At 36.9% G+C, this 26,890-nt stretch overlaps 1 protein-coding gene across 2 annotated transcripts in view; it reads right to left on the reverse strand.

Annotated features, from left to right (window-relative positions):
- Positions 1-26,890, reverse strand: part of PARP8 (poly(ADP-ribose) polymerase family member 8) — a 179,291-nt gene that overhangs the window by 23,792 nt on the left and 128,609 nt on the right. For both annotated transcript variants that reach the window (XM_045999564.1, XM_045999563.1), the window contains exons 12-18: positions 25,162-25,287; positions 24,199-24,763; positions 22,566-22,616; positions 22,363-22,458; positions 11,276-11,368; positions 3,931-4,056; positions 2,640-2,705 (exon numbers count right to left, since the gene is read on the reverse strand). In XM_045999564.1, coding sequence (XP_045855520.1) covers positions 2,640-2,705; positions 3,931-4,056; positions 11,276-11,368; positions 22,363-22,458; positions 22,566-22,616; positions 24,199-24,763; positions 25,162-25,287 — 1,123 coding nt within the window. The remainder of the gene's footprint in view (positions 1-2,639; positions 2,706-3,930; positions 4,057-11,275; positions 11,369-22,362; positions 22,459-22,565; positions 22,617-24,198; positions 24,764-25,161; positions 25,288-26,890) is intronic.

Here is a 26,890-nt window from a genome sequence, read left to right on the forward strand (position 1 = left end):
TCTAGTTAAAACCAGAAGCTTTGTGGCTATGACTACCCTCGTGTCTCCCCCAATCCCCACCCCCCCCCAGGTGATGTGAACTCTGAACTTCATGTGGCACAATGGACTTGCCCAGACATTTAGCTCCAAGAGGCTTATTCAAGCTTTCCTCGGGATCCCATGCCCTAGGCCATGTCTAAAGGTGATCCCAGGCCCCCAGCTGAGTTTCTGCTCAAGCAAAAATGATGCTGCCCAACAAAAAAAGTTACCTACCTTGTACCCACCCACACTGCTGAAGTTCCTAATTCTCTACTCATCCCTCTTCTGTAATTTGCTCCTTCCCCACTGCCCCTTATTTTTACTTCTCTGTAGCCCCCTTTTGTTCCATCTCTGCTCTCCCTTTAAAAACCTCCGTCACTTTTGTCTTCCTTGGAGGTGACCTCACTCACTCTCCCCCAGGGCAGTCCTTCAATTGAATCTCTCTCCCCACCTTTAGCAAGTGTCAGGCGCTGTCTCTTTCTGAAGATGACGGTTTTTAACTTTGAACTAACATTAAAGCAAAACTTGTGAGAGCTACTACTCCCGCTCATATCTGAAGGTACTGACTTAGGTGCAGAGCTTTACATGAGAAAACTGGACGAAATTTACATAAGAAGAGCCCTTTTTTGTTTCCAAAGTATTTAGTGGAATTTACCCAGACAATTAACTTTTTCATAAAACAAAAGGAGATCTGTCTGCGACAATTTACCACTATCCACAGGGCAGTACCTTCTAGAAAATAGGACAGTATAATGTTGTATTTATTTGGAGAGGTGTAAAGGATCTGATGCAATAGAACCTGACAGCATCCCTATGGGGTGCAGACTGGAAGGAGGTGCAGTGTTACTATTTACCACCTTGATAGTGAAGAAGCTAAGCATCAAGCAATTAAGCAACTTGCCCAAGGTCACAGGCCACATCATTGATGAACAAATTATACAACACCCGCCTCTGACTTCCCAGGCTGACACTCAATTGTCTGCACTGCCTTCTATTAAAATAGCTTACACATGACCCAGAATAAAGGAAGAAAATTTTGGCAGAGAGGTGATCCCAGATCATATTGATTTCCAGATATGGTGCCTGGTGTCAGAATTTCGTAGCTATTTTTATCTGAGAATGATCTGGGTCTAGGGTATAGTATAATAAACACCCTAGTACCACCGAAGTCTTTGGTGACTAAAAAATTATTTAACTTTGTGTAAGCCAATGGAATAGGTTCATTTCCCCCCCTAAGTGGAAATGTATTTCATTGTTTTCTCTTCCTTATACAAATAATAATACTTGTTTGAAAAGGAATTCAAGTAATACAGAAAAGTATGGGCATAGAAAAACAACGAGCCAGGATGATGGTTTTTAAGCAAATGATCTAACTTGTAAATTAAGGATCTCTTTGTTTACCATTGTCTGACACACACTATTTGTTGGACAAATGGATGAATATTTGACTACCTGAATAAATAACTATCCGAAGACTCAAAACTCAAATTTGGAAATGTAAAAATGTACTCTGGGAGCACATTTCAAATACAGCAGTGGCGATGGCAGGGTTGAAGGGAGGAGTGGCAGTGAAGCTTTGCGGGCCTCAAGACTGAAGGAGTCCAATACTCTCTCCCCAAAGACAGAAATGACCCAGGGTAATACTATAAGCCTCCAGGGTCTGTAGCGTAGTGCAAGCCTTGAAACCGCCATATGCAAACGAAACCCATAATGTGTGTTGTTGTCAATTACAGATTATTAATTTCTACTTATCATTGATGAGTTTTAAGCCTCTCTCCAAATTTTTGCCAGTGGAAAAGCCTAAAAAATTCAATAGCATGTGCTTTTCGAAGAGCTGGACTATAGCCCAGTGGTATGTTAGACTTTCATAATAAACCGCCATCCGTGCTCAGCAAGCATCACCAAGTCTCCCCAAATGGCTAAAAATATAAACTCATACTCTCGGGGAGGCTTGCATCCTCCAAAGTTGTTTTGAGATTCTATGTTCTGTCTACAATATTTATGCACAATTTGTATTTGATAGAATATCTGTTTTTATTTTGACATTAAAATAATGTGTTGGGGCGCCTGGGTGGCTCAGTGGGCTAAGCCGCTGCCTTCGGCTCAGGTCATGATCTCGGGGTCCTGGGATCGAGTCCCGCATCGGGCTCTCTGCTCGGCAGGGAGCCTGCTTCCCTCTCTCTCTCTGCCTGCCTCTCTATCTACTTGTGGTCTCTCTCTGTCAAATAAATAAATAAAATCTTAAAAAAAAAATAAAATAATGTGTTAAAATTACTACCATTAATTAAAATGAGGAGTCTAGGAAGATGGTACCAGATTTAATCTTTGCTTTAGATAGTCCAACATACCTCCACATACTCTAACTGTTGCAGAGAACATTAGGAATATAATCATGCAGTTACCCTCCAAAAGTCACAGTGGTAGCCCACCAATAGAATGATATAATTTAATTAAAACCTCCTAGTACGACACACTTTTAATTTTTAAAGTACTTTAATTATACTCCCATCTAACAGAAAAATCTACATTTCAATACACAGCCAGTACTCTCAGACATTTTTAAAATATGATTTTACTCAAGCAAAACTGAACTGTACAAGACCACAAGATGATATACTTACTTGTGTCATTTCTCTAATGGAAGTTATGCTATCCAGTGCTTTCATTACTCGATCATAGTTCTTCTTCTGTTTGAGTGGGAAAAAAAAATAGTATTCACTATAAGCCTTTGCAAATCTACATGTTACTAGAGAAACACATTATTTCTGTACGTGGATTTCCCTTCAGAGTTGATTTGAAAGACTGTACAAAAAAGGAAAGGCTTTAATAAGATGACTCTAGGATGTAGGATACATAACTGAGTTAGAAGGAAGAAAGAAGAAAACAATGCCAATCATAATGTAAGTACATAAAAAAATCATATTTAGCCTACAGGGGGAAAACTGTAAATATAAACAAGATATTGGGCTCTTGATTCTTTGTCTCACCAAAAAAATTAAGCCATGATGAATAAAGTAAGAACAGAATCCTTCTAAAATACAAAAATCTACTTTAAGTCTCATAATATTTTGATTTTATTTTCTTTTCATTGGAAGATTGTTATCAAAAGAATATGACTAGTAAGTGTATAAATGACACCACACACTTAACTGATAATTCATCTTTAAGTATACTCTAACTCTGTGTACTCTTGCCACTTATGATGGAAGGAAATCTTTTCCAAGGACATTTTATATAGCCATTGTTTCCACAGAATGATTTCAAGATGGATAGTAACAGAAACTAAGGCAATTTTAGCTTTCATGTAATTTGAGAATTTTGCTATTTCAGAAGGATTCTGACTCATCTCCATGTATATTTATAAAATTATTTTCTCAAGAAATGCCAGTTGATCAACAATATGGACTAAACTTTCACTAACTTTCAGGTAACTGGGGAGAAACGGGAGTGGGGAGAAGGCAAGGGATGATTAAGTAAAAATACAAAAGAAAGCAAAAATCGGTCCTTTTACCCACAACCCTTAAAAATTACAGTGAGGTTACATTAAGCTAGACTCTCAAAAATATTTAATGAAATGATTACTGCTATTTTCCTTCCTTTCATGCAGATGGGATGTGTAAAAATTGCAATTTGAGAGGATGAAATGGGTGTAGCTTCATCAAGATGAAGTTCTGAAAGTGATTTTAAAAGATGAAAGGACAAGGGAAGTAACAGGATATGGAAAAGACTAGAGGAGGCAGTAAATGAAGTTTGTGGGAAAGAAACTGTGTTTACTAAATGGATAGGGTCCACAACGGGTTAGGGGTAGGCCTGATGAGGGAGGGGGTTAGACAGAAAGAGGGAAACTAGCAGGACTAAAACCTCAGCTGCTGTTATGGGGGGCAAGATGGGTATAGGAGGAGCAGTACTCACCCTGGGGTTGAAGGCCAGCATCTGAGGATCATTAGGATCCACCACAGAAGGATATGGCTCGAAAATGACAACTTTTCTAGGAGATTCCAGTGCAGACCTACACATGGATACCAGCAGATCTACCACCTTGAAACACATACATGAGACAGTTAGCATCCTTCGAGATTCAGCTCGTGCATTGCCATTGCTCCTCCCTCTCGTGGTTACCTAAGTCTCAAAACTGCTATCACCTTCTCAGATCTGTAATTTATGGCTTCAGACCATAGCTGACCAAACTTGACCATTAACTTGAAATAACTAACATGTGTTGCTTCCAGTTACGTCCTCAGATCTCTGTCACGAACTCCTACTGTGCTCTCACACTGCGCTAGGCTGTATAGCAGACATGCACAAGAAAGACAAGTCCTCTCTCTCAAAGGATTTACATTCTAATGGAGAAGATGCCTAACAAAATAATCAGTTAAACATATGCTCAAACACATTTCTGGTAGTGTTGAATGCTGTGAAGATTAAGCAGGCAGTAGAGACTAAGGCAATAGGGGATTTCAGAGTGCCTAGGAAGGTGGTGCTACTTCTAAAGAGACCAGAGTGAAGACGGAAAGGGAGACAGAGCTCTGGGAGAAACTATTCCAGGTGATGGAAACCGCAAATTCAGGAGATGAGTCCGACGCGCTCCAAGAACAGTAAAACTCCTGACATCATCTTACTTCTTCCTACTCTCTGCCTCAGAGACCTTCTCTGCCATTCATGACCTTTAGTACCCTAAATAAGTTGGTTTTATTCCTGTGTTCTTCTGTGACCTCTTAACACAATTTACTAAAAGGCAGTGCCATTTAACCGGAGTAGAGCCCCCTCTCCAGTTCCCAAAATATGCTTCTGGCAAGTCAACTGAGAAAACAGACACAGTCTAAATGGAGAGAGGGCACCTGGACAGACACATCAACAGTGTAAAGATAGAAGACATCATAAAGAAAGGAATGGACTTAATCTTTATAGATAAAAATATTTCTAGAAAGTTTTTAGACAGGCATTTAAAAAGAGTAGAGTAAGAGTAAAATAATTTTTGATTCTTGTGGTTCATGGGAGGGGCACTGTGACCTAATGGCTGTAGGGCTCACTATGATGTATATATACTCACAAAACACATCCACCCAATCATAGCATCCAGAATTTCCAGTGACCTAAAATAATCAGCAAAACTCAAGCCATCAGGTATATGATCTATAAGGAACCCTTCCCAAAGTACACAGACATACACCGCACAAGACTCACTCAGAAAATGGTAGAACTGAAAGAGCCAATATGTTTTCAACACATTATTCCACTTATATGTGTGTGTCTGTATATATATGGTTTCAGCAATATATATAATAAAGACATAATAAAATCCTTTTTGTCTTCTGAATCCACACTCACACTCCTTCTACCCCAGAGAGATGTACTTAAACCTAGACACAAATTGTTTTTGGCATTATCTGGTCTCTCAATAAAGAAAGATCCAAATAAAAACATCTGAAAAAGAATAATCAGTAAAATAAAACAGCCCTTTCTGACATACAGGCAGTTGGGAGGGAATTGGTACTATCCTATAAAAATTTTTAAGAATTACAAGTCACAGTATGCAACTGAAGTGTTAAAAAAGTGCATGCCCTTTGCTTTAATAAAAGGTCAAATGATCTTTCACAAGGGTACCAAAACCACCCAATGGAAAAGAACAGTTTTTTCTACAAATGACAGTGGCAAAACTAGATATCAATATGAAAAAAAAAAAATGAAGTTCTATCTTATACCATACACAAAAATTAACTCCAAATGAAATAAAGACCTAAACATAAGACCTTAAACTATAAAATTCCTACAAGAAAACATGAGGAAAAACTTCATGACATTGGACTTGACAATGATTTCTTGGCTTGACACCAAAGCACAAACAATAAAAGCTAAAATAGACAAATGGGACTACCTCAAACTTAAAAACTTTGGTGCATCAAACGACACAATCAACAGAGTGAAATGGCATGGGATGGGAGAAAACATCTGTGAATCAGATATCTGAAAGGGGGTTAATATTCAGAATATATAAAGAGTTCCTACAACTCAACAAGAAATCAAATAATTTGATTTAAAAATGGGCAAAAAACTCAGATAGACAATTCATTAAAGAAGACATCCAGATACCAACAGCACATAAGAAGATGCTCAACATTATTAAACATCAGAGAAATCAAAATCAAAACCATAAAGAGATATCACCTCCTAACCATTAGGATAGCTACTATCAAAAAACAAAAACAAAAACCAAAACCAGAAAATAACAAGTGCTGAACACATGAAGAAATTGGAGAATTTGTGCACTGCTGATGGGATTATAAATTGCAGCAGCTGCTACAGAAAACAGTACAGAAGCCCCTCAAGAAGTTAATAATAGAATTTCCATATGATCCTGCCAGAAGTGACAATCCCACTTTTGGATATATATCCAAAATAATTCAAAGAAGGATGTTAAAGACCTATTTGCATACCCATGTTGACAGCATTATTCACAACAGCCAAGAGATGGAGGCAACCAAAATGTCCACTAACAGTTGAATGAGTAAAGAAAATGTGGCATATACATATAGGAAAAAATTATTCAGCCTAAAAAAGGATAATTCTGTTATAGGCTACAACATCAATGAACCTTGAGGACATTATGCTAAATGAAATAAACCAGTATAAAATAAACCACAAAAAGACAAACACTGTCAGATTTCACCTATGAAGTATTTAAAGTAGTCAAATTCATAGAAACAAAAAGTAGAATGGTGATTACCAGGCAGAAGGAAGGGGGCTATATAAGGAGAGTTGTTTAATGGGTACAGAGTTTCAGTTCTGCAGGATAAAAAAGTTATGGAAATCTGTTTCATGACAAGTTGAAGACACTTAACTGCTAAACAGTATGCTTAAAAAATGGTTAAGATAGTCAATTTTAGGTTAAGTGTTTTTTTTAATCACAAGAGTTTTTTAATCACAAGAGTAATGATACAAACAGATAGAACAGTAATAACCTGAGCAATGTATGCCTTTGAATCAAATATTAAACACCCTGTCCCAGAAGCATCAGAACTACCAAAAATTAAATGCATTCTTCTGCCAATAATTTCACCGGTGGGAGTCCTTAATGAAATAGTGGATACAGGGCGTAGGAAATTTAATTAGAATATTCCTGCTAATATATGTTCTAAGACAACTTGAAAGAAATAGCGTAACTACCATAGCAGAATCTCATGTTGCCCACCAAAGTCTTCTACTCCTTGCTTTCCAGGTATAGAGCTCTTGACAGGAGGCAGCTACTTGGCATGCGACATTTCCACCCCTTTTGTCTACGTAAGGCTATGTGATTAGTTTTAACCAATGGAATTGGATCGACAGTGGAGAAGGGTGCAACCGGTGCACCTTCTCCACTTTTATCTCTGCCTCTACGGTATGCTGTGTACTTAAAGACAGCAGAGCCACAGGGAAAGGGCTCAGTTAACTCAATCATTAACACAGAAAGCTGTCCAACAAGCATTCTGACTGGATAGTTGTGGGAGGAAGAAATAAAAAAGTCTATCGTTAAGCCACTATAATTTTATGCTTTATCTGTTAAAAAAGTTAGCAGTTAGAATTTTTGAACAAGAAAAGGTCTGTATTACACTGTTTGGATTTAAATTCATTTGCGTGTTAATTTTTCCATGGAGTAAAATGTCTACTTTTAAAAATGAAATGTAACAAACGACTATAATTTCTTTATTCCAAATCATGTATTTCCCCACTCCCAGCATTTAAAATGATTTTGTTTTTATGTAGGCACCCATGCCCAGAATGGAGCCCAACATGGGGCTTGAACTCAGGACCCTGAGATCAAGACCTAAGCTGCGATCAGAAGTTGGATGCTTAACTGAATTAGCCACCCAAGCGCCCCCAAATTTGAAAGATTCTTAATGGGCTCCTAGCACATAATGGTGAGTGCTATAGTCAGCAAGTTACAGACATCTTTCTTCTTACACTGAATAATATAATTGAAGGGACAATCCAGACGCTAAGATACTTAGGATAGAGAAATACAGAATTCAAACAATGGGAATTAGGCCATTTGATGAGTGAGAAAAGGTCTGTGGGTTTATAGAATCACATGCTTCCAGAGGCCATTGTATACAACCCATCTGATAGAGCAAGACTCTCCACCCTTCCCTGCAGGTAAGGAAGACTTTAGAGCACTTGCAGATGAGAAAGTTCAAGTCCAGATGAGTAAGAAAGGAGTAGCCTACAGATACATAATGTATTCTGGAAAAGAAGTGAATTTAAAATCGAAGATCAATGACTTTCAAACATTTCAATATTGATTCCTTTTTTTTTTTTTAAATAAAATTTTGTAAGAGAGCTGAACATAAAGAAATAAATGGAGCTGGTTTTGGATGAAACAGTATATGGGGGCTTGGAATCCTGGCTGCTTAGGCACTCTCGTCCCAGTCCAGCCTCCTGCCGTGTCCCTCTAAGGGATGTTCTTGCAAACTCAAGAGAACGACTGAAAATACAAGAGTCAACTGATGCACTATGACTACTGAGATATAGTTTCTTTCTTTCTAGAAAGGGAATCATGAGGTGCCTGGATGGCTCAGTGGGTTAAAGCCTCTGCCTTTAGCTCAGGTCATGATCCCAGGGTCCTGGGATTGAGCCCCGCACCAGGCTCTCTGCTCACTGCGGAGTCTGCTTTCTCCTCTCTCTCTGTCTGCCTCTCTGCCTACTTGTGATCTCTGTCAAATAAAAATCTTAAAAACAAATTTTTTAAAGAAAGAGAATCAGTTTCTATGTAATCTTTAGAATTACAACCAGAATATTGTGTACTTGCTTTCAAGTAGTAAAAAGAATATTCCACTTCAGAGTAGAATCACGAAATTGATATGATTAATTGTGTTTTGTAACTATCATTACAAAATCCAAAATAAAGTTCTCTTTAACAACCAAAATTTTTTGAGGTAGCTATAATAAGATGGGGAAAAAAAGCACCTAATAGTCTATCAACCTAGCCTGCGGTGGCATGATGCTAATTTTCCTTCTAATTAATTATTTCTTAGTTCCAGGTTCTAATTCCGTCCCTTCTCACAAGGGATGTGAGGGACAATTTACACTAAAATGCACAAACGTTAACTTTACCACTTGAAGAATTTTATATACATAAATATATATGTTTATATGTAAATATATATGTGAAATATATAAAATATACATACTATATAAAATACATGTTTTATATATTATATATATACCCAATTACCTATTCATGTATGTACATGTATGTATATTCATAAGCACACACACAGCTGTGTGAAGCTTAATCATCTTTATATACCTGTATTTTAGTATTTGTGCTACCGAAATGAGCTTTTCAGATAGCTATCTATAAACACCATAGATTAAAGTATCTCTTTTTTATTTTTGAGCAATATTAGTTCCAAATGATGAGAAAAACTTTCACATTTAAAGAAAAAAAAGAAAAGAAAGAAAAAAAAGAAAAAGGACCCACCATGGTCAGACACATTTGAGAAACCCTTTAAGCACTGGCTACTTATTTTCTTAGTTTCAGGGATTCTGAGAGTCTTTAATATGCAAATATGTGCATGTTGGCTGTAGAAGTGATATCGAGCCATATTTTTGAAATTTAATCATGGGATCTTTTTCCACATTACATATGATCAATGCCATACCGTTTGTATTCTTGTTCATTTATATTTCATTATATCACAACTGTTTTCCTTAATAGTTCTTCAAGTGGATGTACCTCCATTTAGTTAATGAATGAAACAATTAGGTTAACAGGATGTATGTAAATCCACAAGGCCTGCGCTATTCCACATTAATTGTTGTACTTCCATCTGGACAAATGCCTGTTAATTGTAGGCATTTGATACCTGTTGAATGAATGAATGTCTCTTATATGATCATTTCCCCGACCATGCATCTTGCAAATTTTGTAAGTGACAGATTGGTAATTCTCTTCATATTTAGCTTCTTGCTGATTTCAGTAAAGCTGAGTATTTTCTTACGTTTCTTTACTAACTATATTTGTGAATTGTGTGCTCATTTCCTCTATTAATCTGTTACGGTCTTCCTGTTTCTTTTTTCAAGTTTTATGTGCTTTTATACAATTATGTTTGAGGCAAGACAAATTTTCTCATAGGTAGCTCTTATCGTTCACTATTCTTTCAAGTAAAAAACAAAGTATGGATGGACTCAAATCTGTTGGTATTCTTTACCATTCCTTGACACTGCATAAATGCACAAACCTGAGGCACTATCCACGTTGTGCATGCTTAGTTTTACTCTCTTTTAGTTTGTATGTAGTATTTTTAAACAAAACTCTTCTTTCAGCTATTAGGAATTTGTTTTTACAAATTTGTTTTTACAAACATGGGGGTTTTGTCCATGTTACAAGTCATTTGTTCCCACCTCACTTACTAAAACGTTTTAATTTTACAATTTGATGTGATACTTCCTTTAAAATATGTTAAGTACATTTATAACTAGATCTCTTTTGGAGATTATTTGACATCCTATTCTTTCTAGTACTACATTTTTTATAAAATAGAGAATTGCATATGTTTTTGTATATGGTTGGTCTAGCCTTCCTTAATTAACACTCATTTTTTTTGTTTTCTCTGATATTTTTCTATTAATCTATATTATCTGTAAATCTATTTACATAGGTTTATGAGGAAGTTAGTTTGCATAAATAAATTTTTAAAAATCAATTGAAATTTTGTTGGAATTCATGACTCATGAAGTAAATTCTGGCATCTTTAGAATTTATTTTTTCCTTCCAGAAACATGGAATGCTTCTTACTCCCAAGCTGCTTCATTTGTTTTTATAATTTTCTTCCTATGTCATACACACTGCTACTGTAAAATTGGATGCTTTTTCTTATATGTTCTGCCCTTTATCTTCTCACCTACGTTTTAAAAATAAATTGGCTTCCATTTTGTGGCACTATAACTTTACAAATAAATTTTACATAATGCATGTGCAAGGGTTTCAATATTTCAACTTCGCCATGAGAGAATCATAGTTATTTTTCAAACATAAAAAAATTGGCTTAATTTCTTCCCTTTGCAATTGCCAAATGACAAAACACTCACTAGATACAGATAGCAAATTTCAATTTCTAGATTAAAAAAAAAAAAATCAAATGCCAGCCTGCTTTTTAAACTAGTCAAACTATCAAAAATGTATCCAAAAGAAGAAAGAAGAGCAGACTGAAGGTCACTAGTGGATCAGAATAAAGTTTTCAGATCAAAATCAGGACTAATTAGCACTGTGTGTTCCTACCTGAGCTCCCGTAGCTATTTCATCAGCAGCTTCGTTCATTACTCCCAGGGTTTGAAAAGCAAACACACACAGCTCTCGCTCACACACAGTTGGCTACAAAAGAAAGGGCAATGAGTCACAATACTGTTTTTTTTCCGTTTCCCAACTCCTAAGGTAATTTTATGACATTCCATTAAGTACCTTAAAAAAATGCAAAGTTTCAGAATATTAAAAGGAAAAGAATCACAGGACCTTAATTAAAAGTTAAATTCTTAAATTTGGGTAACAATTGGTAAATAATATCTAGTATTATGGAGTAACAAACATAAGAAATCCATTTCAAGTAGTTGAAGGCACTTGGACTTAGAAGCTTTCAGCAAGAGATGGAAAAACCATCTCGCCTACTTCATTCACTTTTGTACCTGAGATGTATTAAAAAAAAGAAAAGAAAAAAGCCGACACCTAAGCTGGCGATACACTAAAAAAACAAAGTTAAACCTAACAGCTGTGTAAAACAGATATACAAAGAATTCCACTTTTTCCTAGGTAATTTTCTTTGGAAGAAATAAGCATGACTCCGCTTACTTGCTACCCAGCTCTTGAAAGATTGGTTTTGTTGCAAAGACTTTTGACTTCAATAACCTCCTGAAGTCAACAGCACTGAAATATACACTCTGCAATTGCTTTGGAAGACTTCTCATCTTTCAAATCTAATATAGTGTCGTCTGTTTGATTTATCTTATCTCCAGAGTTACATTGCATTAGGCAGCTGATGAAGCCTAACACAATACAATCCATGGTGCCAGTGCCTAGCAGACAAAAGGCTTTTGTTAGTGCCATTGGTCCTCTGCTCACTCATTTCTGAGGACGACTTGGTCGAGCACTTAACCAGTGGGAAGTACAGTCCTTTTCGGTCCATCTTTTATGTTCGGAATGGGCCCATAAGGTGGCTTTGTGGACATAAGCATGACCAATCACAAACACTTCTGGTTGATGCTCCCCAAAGAAAATTTTAGGAAAAAATCAATTGATACATTTCTTTTATCCACTTTAAAAGGGCAGTTTGATTACATTTCAAAAACATCAGGTAAATCTATGAGAGGAAATTAACTGGAGAAAACTTCATCCAGACTCAAGCTATACACACAGTGCTATATATAGATGGCTCTACTTAGAGCAGACTGTTCAATTTCTGCGACTTATTTTTCCTTAAGTGTTTAACCTATTTTTAATCTTCTATTTTTTGTGTGTGTTTATCTATGTCCATGTATGTTTCAACCTCAGTTTTCCCCAAGGACATTGGCTGTTTCTTTTGTTTACTTTCTGGGAGCAGGATATGGTCTGAAATAATAATAGCAATCATTTATTGTCCATTTACCATAGTGCCAAACATTATACTGGTGTATAGTGGACCTGTATACAAAAAGAATCTGGGGAGAAGATAAACCATAGAAATCATGAAGGACCCTAGGAATTTATTCATGTACCAGCTACCCAGCAATGTTCACTGAGGAAGTAAACGGGGACACAGAAACAGAAGGCATTTTATTTTGAATATTACTCTTGTCTAATAACCACACAATTTTTAAATAAAATCCTTCAATCCCAAAGGAATAATAGGATAAAGCTTATTTAGTGTATACAAATAGTAGTTTTCATTTTTTCAACTGAACTTTGGCGATCAATTACACTCACTTTGAGATCATCCAAATATATATGTATGTAGGTACCTATGTACATAGTATTCACAGATTTCAGGAAATGTTTTAAAAGAATAGAAACGATCTTTTTCAGTACCAAGTTGTTGCTTTAAACAATGGAAGTGGAAGTGAAATAAAATATCTCACACTCCACTAGACTGGATGGATAAAATATTAAGATTTTAATGTAGGAAAAATGTCTAAGACTGAAGAAAAAATAGTGTAGTTATTCTTACCTATCTCTATTGCATACTTTGTCACCAATCCTAGGTATTCATGGGCCACCCTGATTTTGTTTCAAATAATCTGTACCAATTTCGCCCTGACCTAATTTTTTTTTTTAATCTTGAGTAATAAATGAACAACATTTCAAAGCTTTATTCTGTATTTCCATTTCATCTCCCTCCCAGACCTGATTATATTCAAATCTTTGATCACCTGAACTTGCCAACTGACTCATTGCTTTTTTATTTTTTTATTTTAAGGATCTTATTTATTCATTTGACACAGAGAGATACAGGAGAGAGAGCATGAGCAGGGAGAGAGGCAGAGGGAGAGAAAGACGACTCCCCGCTGAGCCAGGAGCCAGAAGAGGGTCCCAGGACCTGGAGACCATGACCTGAGCTGAAAGGAGATGCTTAACCATCTGAGCCCCCTGGGTGCCCCTGACCCTTTACTTTAAATTATAAACCTACATTCTTAATGATAAAGCTATGGCTTGATTACTTTATGAGCACTTTTCTTCTTTCTTGCGTCTTTTTGGTTGAAATGTATAAGGCTGACTTACAGGAATATATGGTTCCTGTAACTGTTTGAAGAAGGAAGTCAGATACCCTATAAAACTTTGAGGGGAGAAAGGGCAATTTTTGCTACTGCACTAGAAAATTAGAAGTACACATTGCATTCTTACAATTTTATCTTCCCTTTTTAAAAATAGCAAATATGGAGGTAAAATGGTGATTAATTTATGCTATATTGATACCAAACTAAGTAAATACTAGTGAATTTTTAAAGTAACAATCTATTGCTCATTTTAAAAAATATTTATTTATTTGAGAGAGCGAGAAATAGAGACAATGTAAGAGGTGTGCAGAGGAGCAGAGGGAGAGGAAGAAGCAGACTCCCCGCTGAGAAAGGAGCCCAACTGCTCAAGCCAAAGTGGGGCTCGATCCCAGGAGATCAGGGCCTGAGCCAAAGGCAGACACTTAACCCACTGAGCCACACAGGTGCCCCTCTATTGTTCATTTTTACTAGAAAGTTCAAGACAGTATCAGAGCTATAAATCAGTTAAATTTTCAGATAAACATTTACTAACTAGTTTTTGTAAACTTTTGACCCTCCCTGCTCCCATGTTTATCCACATTTTATTTGAGAAGTTCAAAATGTCAACACACAAGATAGCACACTAAAACAAAGTTCTCAAATCATATTAAGTAATCAAGATTAGATGTCTCATTGCTCACAGAAAGGACATCTTATTCAAGAAAGAGAAACCAAGGGAGCACCTGGGTGGCTCAGTGGGTTAAAACCCCTGTCTTTAGCTCAGGTTATGATCCCAGGGTTCTGGGATTGGGCCCTGCATCGGGCTCTCTGCTCAGCATAGAGCCTGCTTCCCTCTCTCTCTCTCTGCCTGCCTCTCTGCCTACTTATGATCTCTGGCTGTCAAATAAATAAATAAAATCTTAAAAAAAGAGAGAGAGAGAAACCAAATCATTCTTCCCTAATGAAACATAAGTAATTACATTGTAACTTAGCTGACTCCCAGCTAATCCCTCACCCCCAACATATTCTGCTCTGACTACCATTTATACAGAACGCTCCAGCATCAATTAAAAATGGAACATAGGTGGGGTACCTGGCTGGCTCAGTTGGTGGAGCGTGCAACTCTTGATCTTGAGGTTGTGAGTTCAAGCCCCACATTGAGTGTGGAGACTACTTACTAAATAAATAAGTAAATAAATAAAACATACACCCTCAATTTTTTGGAAAATACTAAAAATTTTTACTGGGTAAAAAATTTTTAAAAATTAAAAATTTCAAAAACTTTACTGGGTAAAAACATTACTGGGTAAGTGTAACGATGTGTCTTACTACACATAATTTAATACAAAGCGTATATGCCCAATATAACCAAATGTGTACATCATTTATGAATTCATTTTTGAGTTTTAATGTTTCAATTCCTAAAATATTAACAATTCTTTATGTTATTTTATTGTCCTCAAGCAATTAGTTCCTATAATTTGAACTGTAGAAACATGACAAGTCCCTCTTGCCATTCCACATAATTTTTTTTGCAAGGTAACATTCATTATGCATCATTTAAACACATAGTTGACTTTATATGTCCCTAAGATTTATTTCAGAAGTTTTTTTTTAAATTTTATTTATTTATTTGACAGAGATCACAGGTAGGCAGAGAGGCAGCCAAAGAGAGAGGAAGGGAAGCAGGCTCCCTGCTGAGCAGAGAGCCCGATGCCGGGCTTGATCCCAGGACCCTTGATATCATGACCTGAGCTGAAGGCAGAGGCTTTAACCCACTGAGCCACCCAGGCGCCCCTATTTCAGAAGTTTTAAAGCTAAGACAAATACATTTTAAATTTTAGATGAATCAAAACAATTTAGGGGCGCCTGGGTTAAAGCTTCTGCCTTAAGCTCAGGTCATGATCCCAGGGTCCTGGGATCGAGCCCCACATCGGACTCTGCTTGGCAGGAAGCCTGCTTCCTCCTCTCTCTCTCTGCCTGCCTCTCTGCCTACTTGTGATCTCTGCCTGTCAAATAAATAAATAAAATCTTAAAAAAAAAAAATTCAAAGTGTGAGCAATAAAAATGTATTTCAAAAATGGTTAAGCCTAAAGAATATTTTAGAACCTAACTGCATTTTAGAAAGTTTGTGTCTTCAATAAATTCAAATTACTTCCTACTAAAAATAGAAATGATAAAACTCAAGAGTATCTAACTATGTATTTGTATATAGCATGGTGTAGTGAGAGGTTTTCAAACCTTTTCTGCCATGCTTTTTCCACTCAAACAAAATTTTTCATGTTAGCCCAATATACAGAACAGACAAAAAGTGATGACTATTCCAATGGGGGCAAATGTGCACAGGTTCAGTTTTCCTATCTGTAAAACAGGGATAAAAAAATCACATCTACTGCACCAGATTGATAAGATCAAGAAGTAAGAAAATATAAGAGGTTTAGAAAATCTCCCTGAGGTACACAGAGCTGTTTAAATATTAACAATACTAGGTAACTTGATAACCAAGCTGCTTCTTGTTTTAAACCAATGCAAACACAAAAGTAAGTGTTCAATAAAATTTTCCTTGAAGCTTATTATGAAATAGTATTTTTATTTTCATATCATAGCTTATTGAAACCCTTAATTTAGTGTTAAAATTGTTCTTGTTAAAAAAGAAATGAGCAGTGTAAATAAAATTCCTAGTTAAAAAACTAGGGTTGAAAACATGTAAGAATAATTAAGAATAGCTACTAGAAACTCAAAACCTACAAGCCTTTATTTAGCTCTTTGTATTTCTGATTTTATCGTCAATGCTTCAAGTTCTTTTCATGGTTTGGAAGAGAGACACATTCAGGGCAGGGCGGGGCGGGGGGAAGGCGGGGTAGGTGGTTGGAGGGGCAAGTTCACCGTGCCCAAAGAAAGACAGGAATCCCATGGAGATCAAGGCAGATTTGTAGTTAAAATAGGCTCATGCCCATTTAAGCTTCAACACAGTGTTTCCTATTATCTCATACAACTTAAGTTGTTGTTTGAGCCTTAAAACCAATTTCTTTCTACTTGGTTTGAAAAAAATCATATTTCTGAACTAAAGTGTTTGGTATAATTATCATTTAGCCTATATTTCAAAAATGGAAATCTTATTTCTGTGGCATGAGGTGGGGGGGTGGGAGGAAGAGTTGAGGAGGGAACAGGGTGTGCTTTTCCATCCATTCTTCAAACATTCAAGTCAGACCTAAATACAAGAAGACCTACCTGTTTTACTCTTAAGAAGTAAAATGGGACATATCAAGGTTTACCTACATGCTCAGTTTCTCAACAATTATCATGGGAATGCCTTAAGCTTACAACGAAATTATAACCGGATGCTGCTAATTTTATTCTGAAAATAAGAACTTAGTTACAAACATTTGTCTAAGGTCCACAGCTCAGGTGTCTCAGCTGATTTTGCTTCAGTAGGATTGGGGATTATACCCGAAGAATGATACCAGGATCTCAAGCCTAATCAATCTATTCACAGCAAGCAATCTGGAATATTTTCACATGACAGGAGAAGAAAATGAGGTCCATAATTTTCATGTCATATGTTGATCTGGGAAATGGGAAAGTCTACTAGCCGGGGACACATACAGAATGACTGCCAAGTACCAATGATAAATTTCTAACTATAGAGATCCTAATCCCTACAACCATATGCATGGTTTTCTCCAACCCAGTTCAGCAGCCCTTCCGCAGGGTTCAATAAAGAATACAAACAATTGCATTGATCATGGTATTCAGTGTGAGTATAACATAAAGACAAGGGCACTAAGAAGGAAGAGGCTTAGAAAACAGTGGTGAGTCTGGCAATAAATCCTTATTTTTATCTTTTCCAAAAACACTGGATGAAGACAAAAATCAATATTTTAAAGCATCAACAGTGGGCTGCCTTAATACTCTAGTTGATACCAAAATGTAGAGAACCACCGATTGGGTTTGGGTTTGGTTTTCTGATCATAATCCGAACTGCACTGCCACATGGGAAATCCAGGACACTATAAACAATCCTTGTGATGTTAATGTGAGTTTTATGCATTTGCAAAGTTTTACATGTCAGGCCTCACGCCTAGGAGTGACATTTATAACTTTTGTGAACAAAGAGATACGTGGTATTTCTAAATCATTAAGCACAGTAGGTACCCATGTTTCAGAAAGTATAACACGCTTACCCAGACCTCTGAGTAAAGTGACAGAAGAGTACAAGTAGTGAACAAAATATTAGGACTTCTGGGAACTAGCAGTAAAGGGCGACTTACATCATTCAATAATCATGCTTAGAGAAAAGAGAAAAAATATAAGACACACTTCGAATTTTGAAAGAAAGAGATCTAACAAACATAATGAACATTAGACATAGAATTCTCTGGAACCCTGAGTTTTATTTGACCTATTTAATCACTCACTGGGATATAACGTCTCCTCTTTACATCTCTAGGAGTTATTCCAGTTTGTAATGTGTCATCTGTGCTGAATAAATGGTCAATGAGTCAGTTTAGTGATTAATACTCCATAAGAAATTTTATGTGCAATAATTTTATACATTTCTATTAAAATTACAGTAAAACATATTACAATGTAAATGTAAGAGAGATACAGGAAAAAAAATGAGTATGCCGGATTTAGGTTAAATATCTGGTTAAGACAATCATGAGGCAGTTCTTTATTTACTTCTCTTCCTTTGACTTCCATTTCCTCATTTAATTTCAGCTGTAACTTATCTTTCTATTTAAGAAACCCAAGTAGGTTTTCTGATTTCTTAGGTATCAGTCTGAATGGCAACAACATAAAACCAGCAGATAACTAGCTATACTTACTTAGAAAACACCGTTATTTACAAAAGCACTTCCACTTCTAGAAAGAAATTCTGGTGCAGAATAAAACAGTTAAAGTAAAACAAAAATTGAAGCAAGGCACAGAGAATACTGATAGCAATCAGGATACTTCTATCACTTACTATAGGAATGAACTGCCAATAACTGAACCACAAGGACCACAACACGTGCAGAAAATATCCAAGATGTGAAAGTAGTCAGTTCAAGTACATGAGTCAAGAGTAGCATCCTGATTAAGAACTGTGGCCTTGGTGTCATTCTGCCAGGGTTTGAGTCTCATCTCTATAACTTACTAGCCACATTGATAGTAAATAAATTACTGTTCTCATCTGTAAAACAGGGGTAATAATAATACCCATCTCACAGGGTTATCATGAGAAGACTAAATCAAATAATAATCCATGTAAAACACTGTGAACACATGATCACATAAAAGGCACTCAAAAAGCATGTGCCATCAATAACATTATTATAACCTTCTGGAGTGAAGATCGCATTGCCATTGATCATGTAACAGATCAAGATCCACAAATGAACACTAACAAAATAAAGATGGACCTTCTGATGGGATAAACTGAAATGACCAAAGGATTCTCCTTACTCTCATCGTAACTACACGTTTCCATGTATCACATCAAAATAACAAACTTGCCCCAATATTTAATAAACACCGATTTAGTTAATTTGGGTATCTGGGTTTCAGAGTAACATTGTATGTATCTCTTTGAGAAAAAAAAGCTGACTGACAAAGAATAGTGTACGAGCGGTGAGATAAATTTTTATATATAATGTTTCCCATAAACAAGTAAAATTAAATATGTCTTAGACTTTGACAAAAGATCATGACCACACATGGTTATTACATGTTTCTTAAAGTATACGTCCTGAAATGCAAACAAGTTCTGACAAAATTTTCTCTTTCTAGGCTTTATAATATGTCTTTTCAAATATATATTCCCAAGAACAGGACAAATTTCTCTTAAAAATTACAAAAGAGGGGGCCTGGGTGGCTCAGTGGGTTAAAGCCGCTGCCTTCGGCTCAGGTCATGGTCCCAGGGTCCTGGGATCGAGCCCCACATCGGGCTCTCTGCTCCGCGGGGAGCCTGCTTCCTCCTCTCTCTCTGCCTGTGTCTCTGCCTAGTTGTGATTTCTCTCTGTCAAATAAAAAAAAAAAAAAGAAAGTACAAAAGAATCTAGGTTGGTGCCTTATACTTAGGAAGCCTTCAGTAAGCATTTATGATGCAGTTTTGAAGTCAGACAGAAACAGGTTCAAAGTCTAGCTTCTACCCATACTGGCTGGGTGATGCAAATTGCTTGATCTCTTAATCCTATTTGCACCATGAGCGAAAAAATACATAAACCACAAGAGTTTTGTAAAAATCAAATAAGGAAGCAATATGCAAAATATCTATCCATACAGGGTCTAGCACACAGCATTCATGTCATCCGCAAATGGAGATCGTTTTAGTTTTTCCTTTCCGATCTGAATACCTTCTAATATTTTTTCTTACCTAATTGCCCTGGCTATGTCCTCTAGTACAACGTTGATTAGAGTGACAAGAATAAACTAACTAAAAAATAAATTTATCAAAGGATGTATAAAACCTGAACAATGAAAACTACAACATAGTGCAGAAAGAAATTTTTAAAGATCCAAATAAATGGAAAAACTTCCTGTGTTCATGGATTGAAAGGGTTAAATTGTTAGCCAGCAATATTTCCCAAACTGGCCTATGGATCCAATGCAAACCTATAAAATTCCCTGCCTTTTTTTTTTTTTTTTTTTGGCAGAAATCAACAAGCTGACTTTAAAATTCATACAGAAATGCAAGGGACCTCAAACAGTGAAAACTATTTTATAAAAGGAAGATGAAGTTGGAGGACACACACTTCTTGCTTCCCAAACTTACTGCAGAGCTGCAGTAATCAAGACAGTGTAGCACAGATGGAAGGATACACATACAGGTCAGTGGAATAAAATTAAGAGTCCAAATAAACCAATACATTTACAGTCAAATGATTTTCAACAAGGGTACCACGATCATCTAATGGAGAAAGTTCTTTTCAACTAACAGTGCTGAGGCAACTGAATAGCTACATACAAAAGAATTCATTTAGAACCCAACCTTACACCATGCACAAAAATTAACTCAAAAAGGATCAATGACTTAATTGTAAGGCAGAAACCGTAAAACATAAAATATAGGTGTAAATCTTTGCGACCTTGGATTAGGCAACAGTTCAACTGATAAATAAGGGCTCCATTAAAATTTAAAACTTTTGTGTGTCACAGGATGCTAACAAGAGGGTAAAAAGAAAACCCACAAAATAGGAGAATATCTGCAAATCACACATCTAATAAAATCTAGTATTCAGAATATATATATATATATACATATATATACACACACACACATATATAAAGAACTCTATTAATTCAACAACAAAAGAGAAATAATCCACTTAAAAACAGGCAACGAATATAAACAGACATTTATCCAAAGTAGATGCACAAGTGGTCAATAAGCACATGATAAAATGCTCAAAATCACTCATCATTTAGGAAGTGCAAATCTGAGCCACAATGAAATACCACTTCACATACACTCAGATGCTATATAAAAAGATGTATCACAAGTGTTGAAGATGTGGAGAAACTGGAACCATCATACACTGCTTGTGGGAAAATAAAGTGGTATAGCCACTGTCAAAAACAGTTCGGTAGTTTCTCAAACACTTAAAGTTATGTACCAGCAATTCCATTAAATGATGAATGGGAAATGCGGGTCATATATCCATGCGATGTAATATTACACCAAAAAAAAAAAAAAAAAAAGAAAGAAAGAAATACAGACTGATACATGCTACCTGGATGAACCTTGAAAACATTATATTAAGTGAGACGCCAAAAGCAAAAGGCCACATAATGTATGATTCCATTTATATGAAATGTCCAGAATAAGCAAATTCATAGAAACAAAAAATAGATTAATGGTTCAGAGGAAGAGAAGATTGGAAATGACCACTAACAGTTATGGATTTTACTTCTGGGTTATGCAAATGTTCTGGAATTAGACAGTGGTAATGGTTCCACAACACTGTGAATAAACGAAAAACTATTAAATTGTATACATTAAAAGAGTGAATTGTATGTTACATGAATTTTACTCAATTTAAAAATTATAGAAAAACTTGAAATCGGATCATTCCTCCCAAACTACATATCTAAATAAATGGAAAGATTTATTTTTTGTGGGAATATATACACATTGATTCTTATTTCTATACTCCCTCAGTAATGCCCAAAAGTGTCAGTGAGCTGGCATTTTTTGGAAATCATTAAAATTCAGATTCTCTGTGTGCTATTGCATAACTCCTTTGACTTCTACTCTTTTGTCTCCCAGTAAGCATCTTAAATTGTGTGGTTTTGAAGAAATACTGTTCATAAGTTTACATATATACATCTGTAGCTACATTTATCTTTCTATCCACCTACATCTACATCTATTGATATTAATACAGATTTAGACAGATAGATATAAAGAGATGAAGGAAAGAGAGATGATAGATAGGCACATATAAGAAATACTCTAGGAAATATTTTCCTAATATGAAACAACTTGTCTTCCACAGATTCCTTTACAAATAGTGATTCATTTGCCAAAATTACACCACTGTGTGTATTAATTTGCTCATTAGACAGTATGCACTGTAAATCAAGTTATATACTTCTTCATTTTTATATCTTAACCCTTTTATATCCTATATCAACACTGAAATTCTATCACTGAGAACTTACCCTAAGCATAGGGCCATTTTGAAACACATGTGGCTCATCACAAACCACACAGTATTCATTCAATACAGGGATCCGCTGTTCAGCAAACTCAATTGTCTGAAAAAAAATAATAAAGAGAAATAATTAAGTCAAGTTCATAGATAATTTGAAAACCCATTAAAAGCTCAAGTATTTCTGCAATGGATGGCTTGCTTGGATCTTACCTGCACTAGGAAGCCGCGGTCTCGTATTGGAATGCATTTGGCACCATTTGGCTATAAAAAAGGAAAGTAAAAGAAAAAAATAATTTTTTAACTCAGAGAATAGATGAATTACAGCCTTTGGCTTTTTGAAACAGTGAATACAAGTGTGTGATCTAAGGTCACCTGTAATATGAATTAAATCACTGAATATGACATCAAGATTTTAGAGTTTCTTTATTATAATATACTTTCTGCCATTATTACCACAAGCTCTGTCTAAGCTAAACCAACAGCATTCTTAATTTTTGATCTTCTAGTAAAAATGACTTGCATTTTTAAATGATCACAAAAGCTCGTTTCCACTACTACTTACTGTCAAATGCTCCCATCTCCTCATTTAGACTATTTCCATCTTATTTTACAATGAGAATTATTCCTCCAAGGACATATGAGACAGCTACTGAGGGGGTACACCACTAAACTACTGTACTGTATTAGGCTTAATTATATAGGAAGATAGTAAGACACTTTCTTTTGCAGAATAAGTGAAATTATCTTTTTTACGTGAAACTCTCATGGGAAACTTTTCTATGTTAACACTTCAACATTATTTTCTAAGTTTCCTTAATGCTTACTTTTGATAGGAAATGGGTTTTTAGGGGTCCACCTAAAATTATCAATATACTCACATACATTTTCTTAACACGAGTATAATTTTATGGTATTATTTACAATGTAATTTTAGAAATAAAGCTATACAAGAGTAGCACAAATTTCTGACGATGTAGCTTATTTTTTTTCAATGCCATCTACTGTTAGGTGTATCCATATGTATGGTTAAGAGCCAAGTACACTCTTACCCAGCACACACACGCATTTACTAGAAGAAAACATTTTTATCGATTGTTTTGCATAATTAATATACATAAGAGAGGTCTGTTTCTTTATCTGAAATCGGCTGTAATGCTGATCACTCCAAAGGTAAATGCTGCTAAGACTGACTCCCAGTAAATATCACCCAGAGGGCTTACGCTTGAATACCGTTACCTTCCGGCCCCATCTCCACCAAAAAGCTTCAGGATAAAGTGACTTCAGTTTTATAAAAACACTGAAAGCAGCTTTAAGCAAAGCTCTGCGATATAGAAGTAGAGGTTGCTTCTCTCTACAAGTTACGATGTTCGTAGGCAAATGTCCTCATCCAGAAAAGAAAGGACATTATTCTGAATTTAATTATTCGACAAACTTTGCCCTCCACTACCGACGTACAAAAACTAGAGACCAGATAAACCTACTTGATAAAACATTAAAACGCCATGCTCGCTTAAAAGGATCAGCTTTGTGGATCCAACCGACTTCCTTCCATTTTTAGCAGCATTCACGGCCACGACAGGACTTTGGACTAGGTTTACGTCAATCAATAGCTAGAGTTATTTTTTCAGAGTCAAAATGCACATCCCACGACCGGTTGCCAGTGTCTGGCGTGCTAAGTAACACCCAAAAGGAAACAAACGGTAAATTCTAAAACACGAAAACAAAGACGAACATCTCGCTTCTTCCCTCTACAAGACCTGCCCAAACGAACCCCCCTGTCCCCCAAACCCTGTCCTGCCCCTTAGCTAACACTGAGGAACTTAGGATGAAAGTATTTACGCACAGCAGGCTGGGAAGATGACGATGAAGACGGGGTTAAGATACCGATAAGCCCTGAGGTGAGAGAGAGCCTCCTGCCCTCTGCGTTAGGTTCCTTGAAAAGCTCCGTCTTGGAGGACTTGGGAGCGCCGGAGTAGGACTTGCTGAGCAGCTTGTGGCTTTTCAGTCCGTACAGCTCTTCCATTCTGAGATTACTGGAGTAAGATCTGCTTAACAGTTTGTGGGGCTTCAAGCCGGCGTTGTGCTCACACCGCGGGTCTCCGGAACAAGACCGAGTCAACAGTTTATGCGACTTGAGAGTGAGGCAGTCCTCTTGCTTGACAGCGGCGGGACAGGGCCGGTTCAAGAGTTTGTGCGACTTAATTGCCGGCACGGTCTGCTCCGCCCTCGGGTCGCTGGACAGGGAGCGACCAAAGGTCCTGTGCGACTTGGTGGCGCACACGTCGTCGGTCTTGACGGCGCTGGAACAAGTCCTCCGCAGCAGCTTGTGCGTTTTGGAGATCCCATCTTGCTCCGATTTCAGCTTGGATTTGCTTTTACCACAACCGGGGGGAGGGTAACTTGGCGACCTTGAAAACGGAACAGCAGTTAATACGGGGCGAACCAGGGGCGCGACACACCGCGGACACCACCGCGGAGGCCCTGTCAGCTCCGCGCGGCTACAAGGCCCACCTGGTTTAGACACAGCCCGTCCCGCGCAAAGAGAAGAGAAAGTGCGAGCATGCGCACCGTGAGCACGTGCGCCAAGCCACCAGCGAAACCGCGTGGGGCGGAAACAAACACTCCGAATGCGGAAACGAGAAGCCTTGCTTTTGAGGGAATCGACAGGACCTAGTCGGTTCTCTGAAGTCACACAGAAAATGCATGGATGCCGAGAATATCCACAAGAATGCTCTGAAGGACCTAACCGTGCAGTACCCCGTGCTCCGAATCGAGAAGGACAATCGAGAAATCATCTGCTACCCACCTGCGCAAGGTAGAAAATAAATGCAGGGGAGATTTCACCTTCTTCTCTGACAGCTTCTTATTGTGCAGGCAGTTCGATTTTTCTTTGCTCTGTTTCCACTGCTGTGTAACGAATGTCTGCATGATCCTGTCAATCCAAAGGAAGTCTGTCATCACAGTTCCAAGAGAATTTAATATGCTATTTCCGTATTACGTAGAGAACGTATTTGTCGAAGGAAAATCAATGCACGGGAATTGGTGAGATTCTAACTTAGACTCTTACGAGATGTTTTCATATGTAAGAAAGCCCCATTCAGGAAATTTCTATGACTTTACTGCATTTTGGTTAATAACTTATTGATTACTGTAATACAATTAATAACGTAAATGATAAAAGAAGTGATAAAAATAGGGGCGCCTGGATGGCTCAGTCACTTAAGCGTCTGTCTTCGGCTCTGGTCATAGTCCCAGGGTCCTGGGATCAAGCCCTGCATTGGGCTCCCTGCTCAGCAGGGAGGCTGCTTCTCCTTCTGCTTCTGTCCTCCCCCTTCCCCCCACCACTTGTGCTCTTGCTCTCTTGCTCTCTCTCTCTCTCTCTCAAATAAATAAATATCTTTTTTAAAAAAAGAATTGATAAAATAACAGGCTATAAAGAGATTTAGAAGGGCAGCCTTTAAACAACTTTAGCCAAAGTTCTTTAGCCAAAAGCAAATTCTGAATTATTTTGCTGGTGCCAGAAACACAGTTTTGAAATAATGTTTGATAGTAATTATGATTTTATCACTTAAGATACAAGTAAAGTCCATTTCTTTTCACTTGATTTGCTTATGCAATTTTCTTCATGAAAAGGGAAATAAAATGAAACCATGAAATCATTAAGTAAAAGGAAACCATGTAAAACTGATTCTATGGAGAAATATGAAATCAGCAACTTTTCTCTCTCTGCACAGCCCATTCACTTTAAAATACACTGTTTAAAAAAAAAGCAAACAAACAAACAAACAAAAAACAAACTAGTGTGTCTTGGGGCGCCTGGGTGGCTCAGTCAGGTAAGTGACCAACTCTTGCTTTCAGCTCAGGTCATGATCTCAGGGTCGTGAGATCGAGCCTGGGGTGGGAGCACCGGGTTGGCTTGAGATTTTCTCTCTCTCTCTCTCCCTCTGCCCCTCCCCTGCCTGCATATGCATGCTCACACTCTCTAAAACAGCAAATAAATAAATCTTTAAAAAATATATATATATTTTTATATATATATATATAAATTGTGTGACTCTAAAAAGCTTTTAGTGACCATCAAAAGCAAGAATTTGAAAACTCCTGATCTCAGTATTTTCTAAGTCAAGACCACAGCACATCATTTTTTGTGGCAAAGAATTCTAGAACATCAGCTGCAGACTCTGTCACAGCATTGTTTCCTGAGAAGGGTCCCTGAATGCAACACCTTCTCAGATCCTTGAATCTTGGATTCAAGTAGCAAGGGCAGAGGGTCCATGAAGGCTGAGACTCAAGTGTGAAATTTTACAATTAAGCATTGTGTATACAATAAATTAAACATTCTGATTTTCTTTCAAAAGTCAATTCAGCATTGTCTGCTTTTCATGTTCTTCTCAAGTTATTTCTAACACAGATTGCTTTTGGAGCAGAAAACAAAACAAACAAACAAAACCACTGGTACCAATACTTACCATTTATAATACACCAAGGGGTAATGCATATAACAGTTTTTTTTTTCTTTTAACTCTCAACACCCT

This window comes from Meles meles, chromosome 3, assembly GCF_922984935.1.
Source record: "Meles meles chromosome 3, mMelMel3.1 paternal haplotype, whole genome shotgun sequence".
Lineage (NCBI taxonomy): Eukaryota > Metazoa > Chordata > Mammalia > Carnivora > Mustelidae > Meles > Meles meles.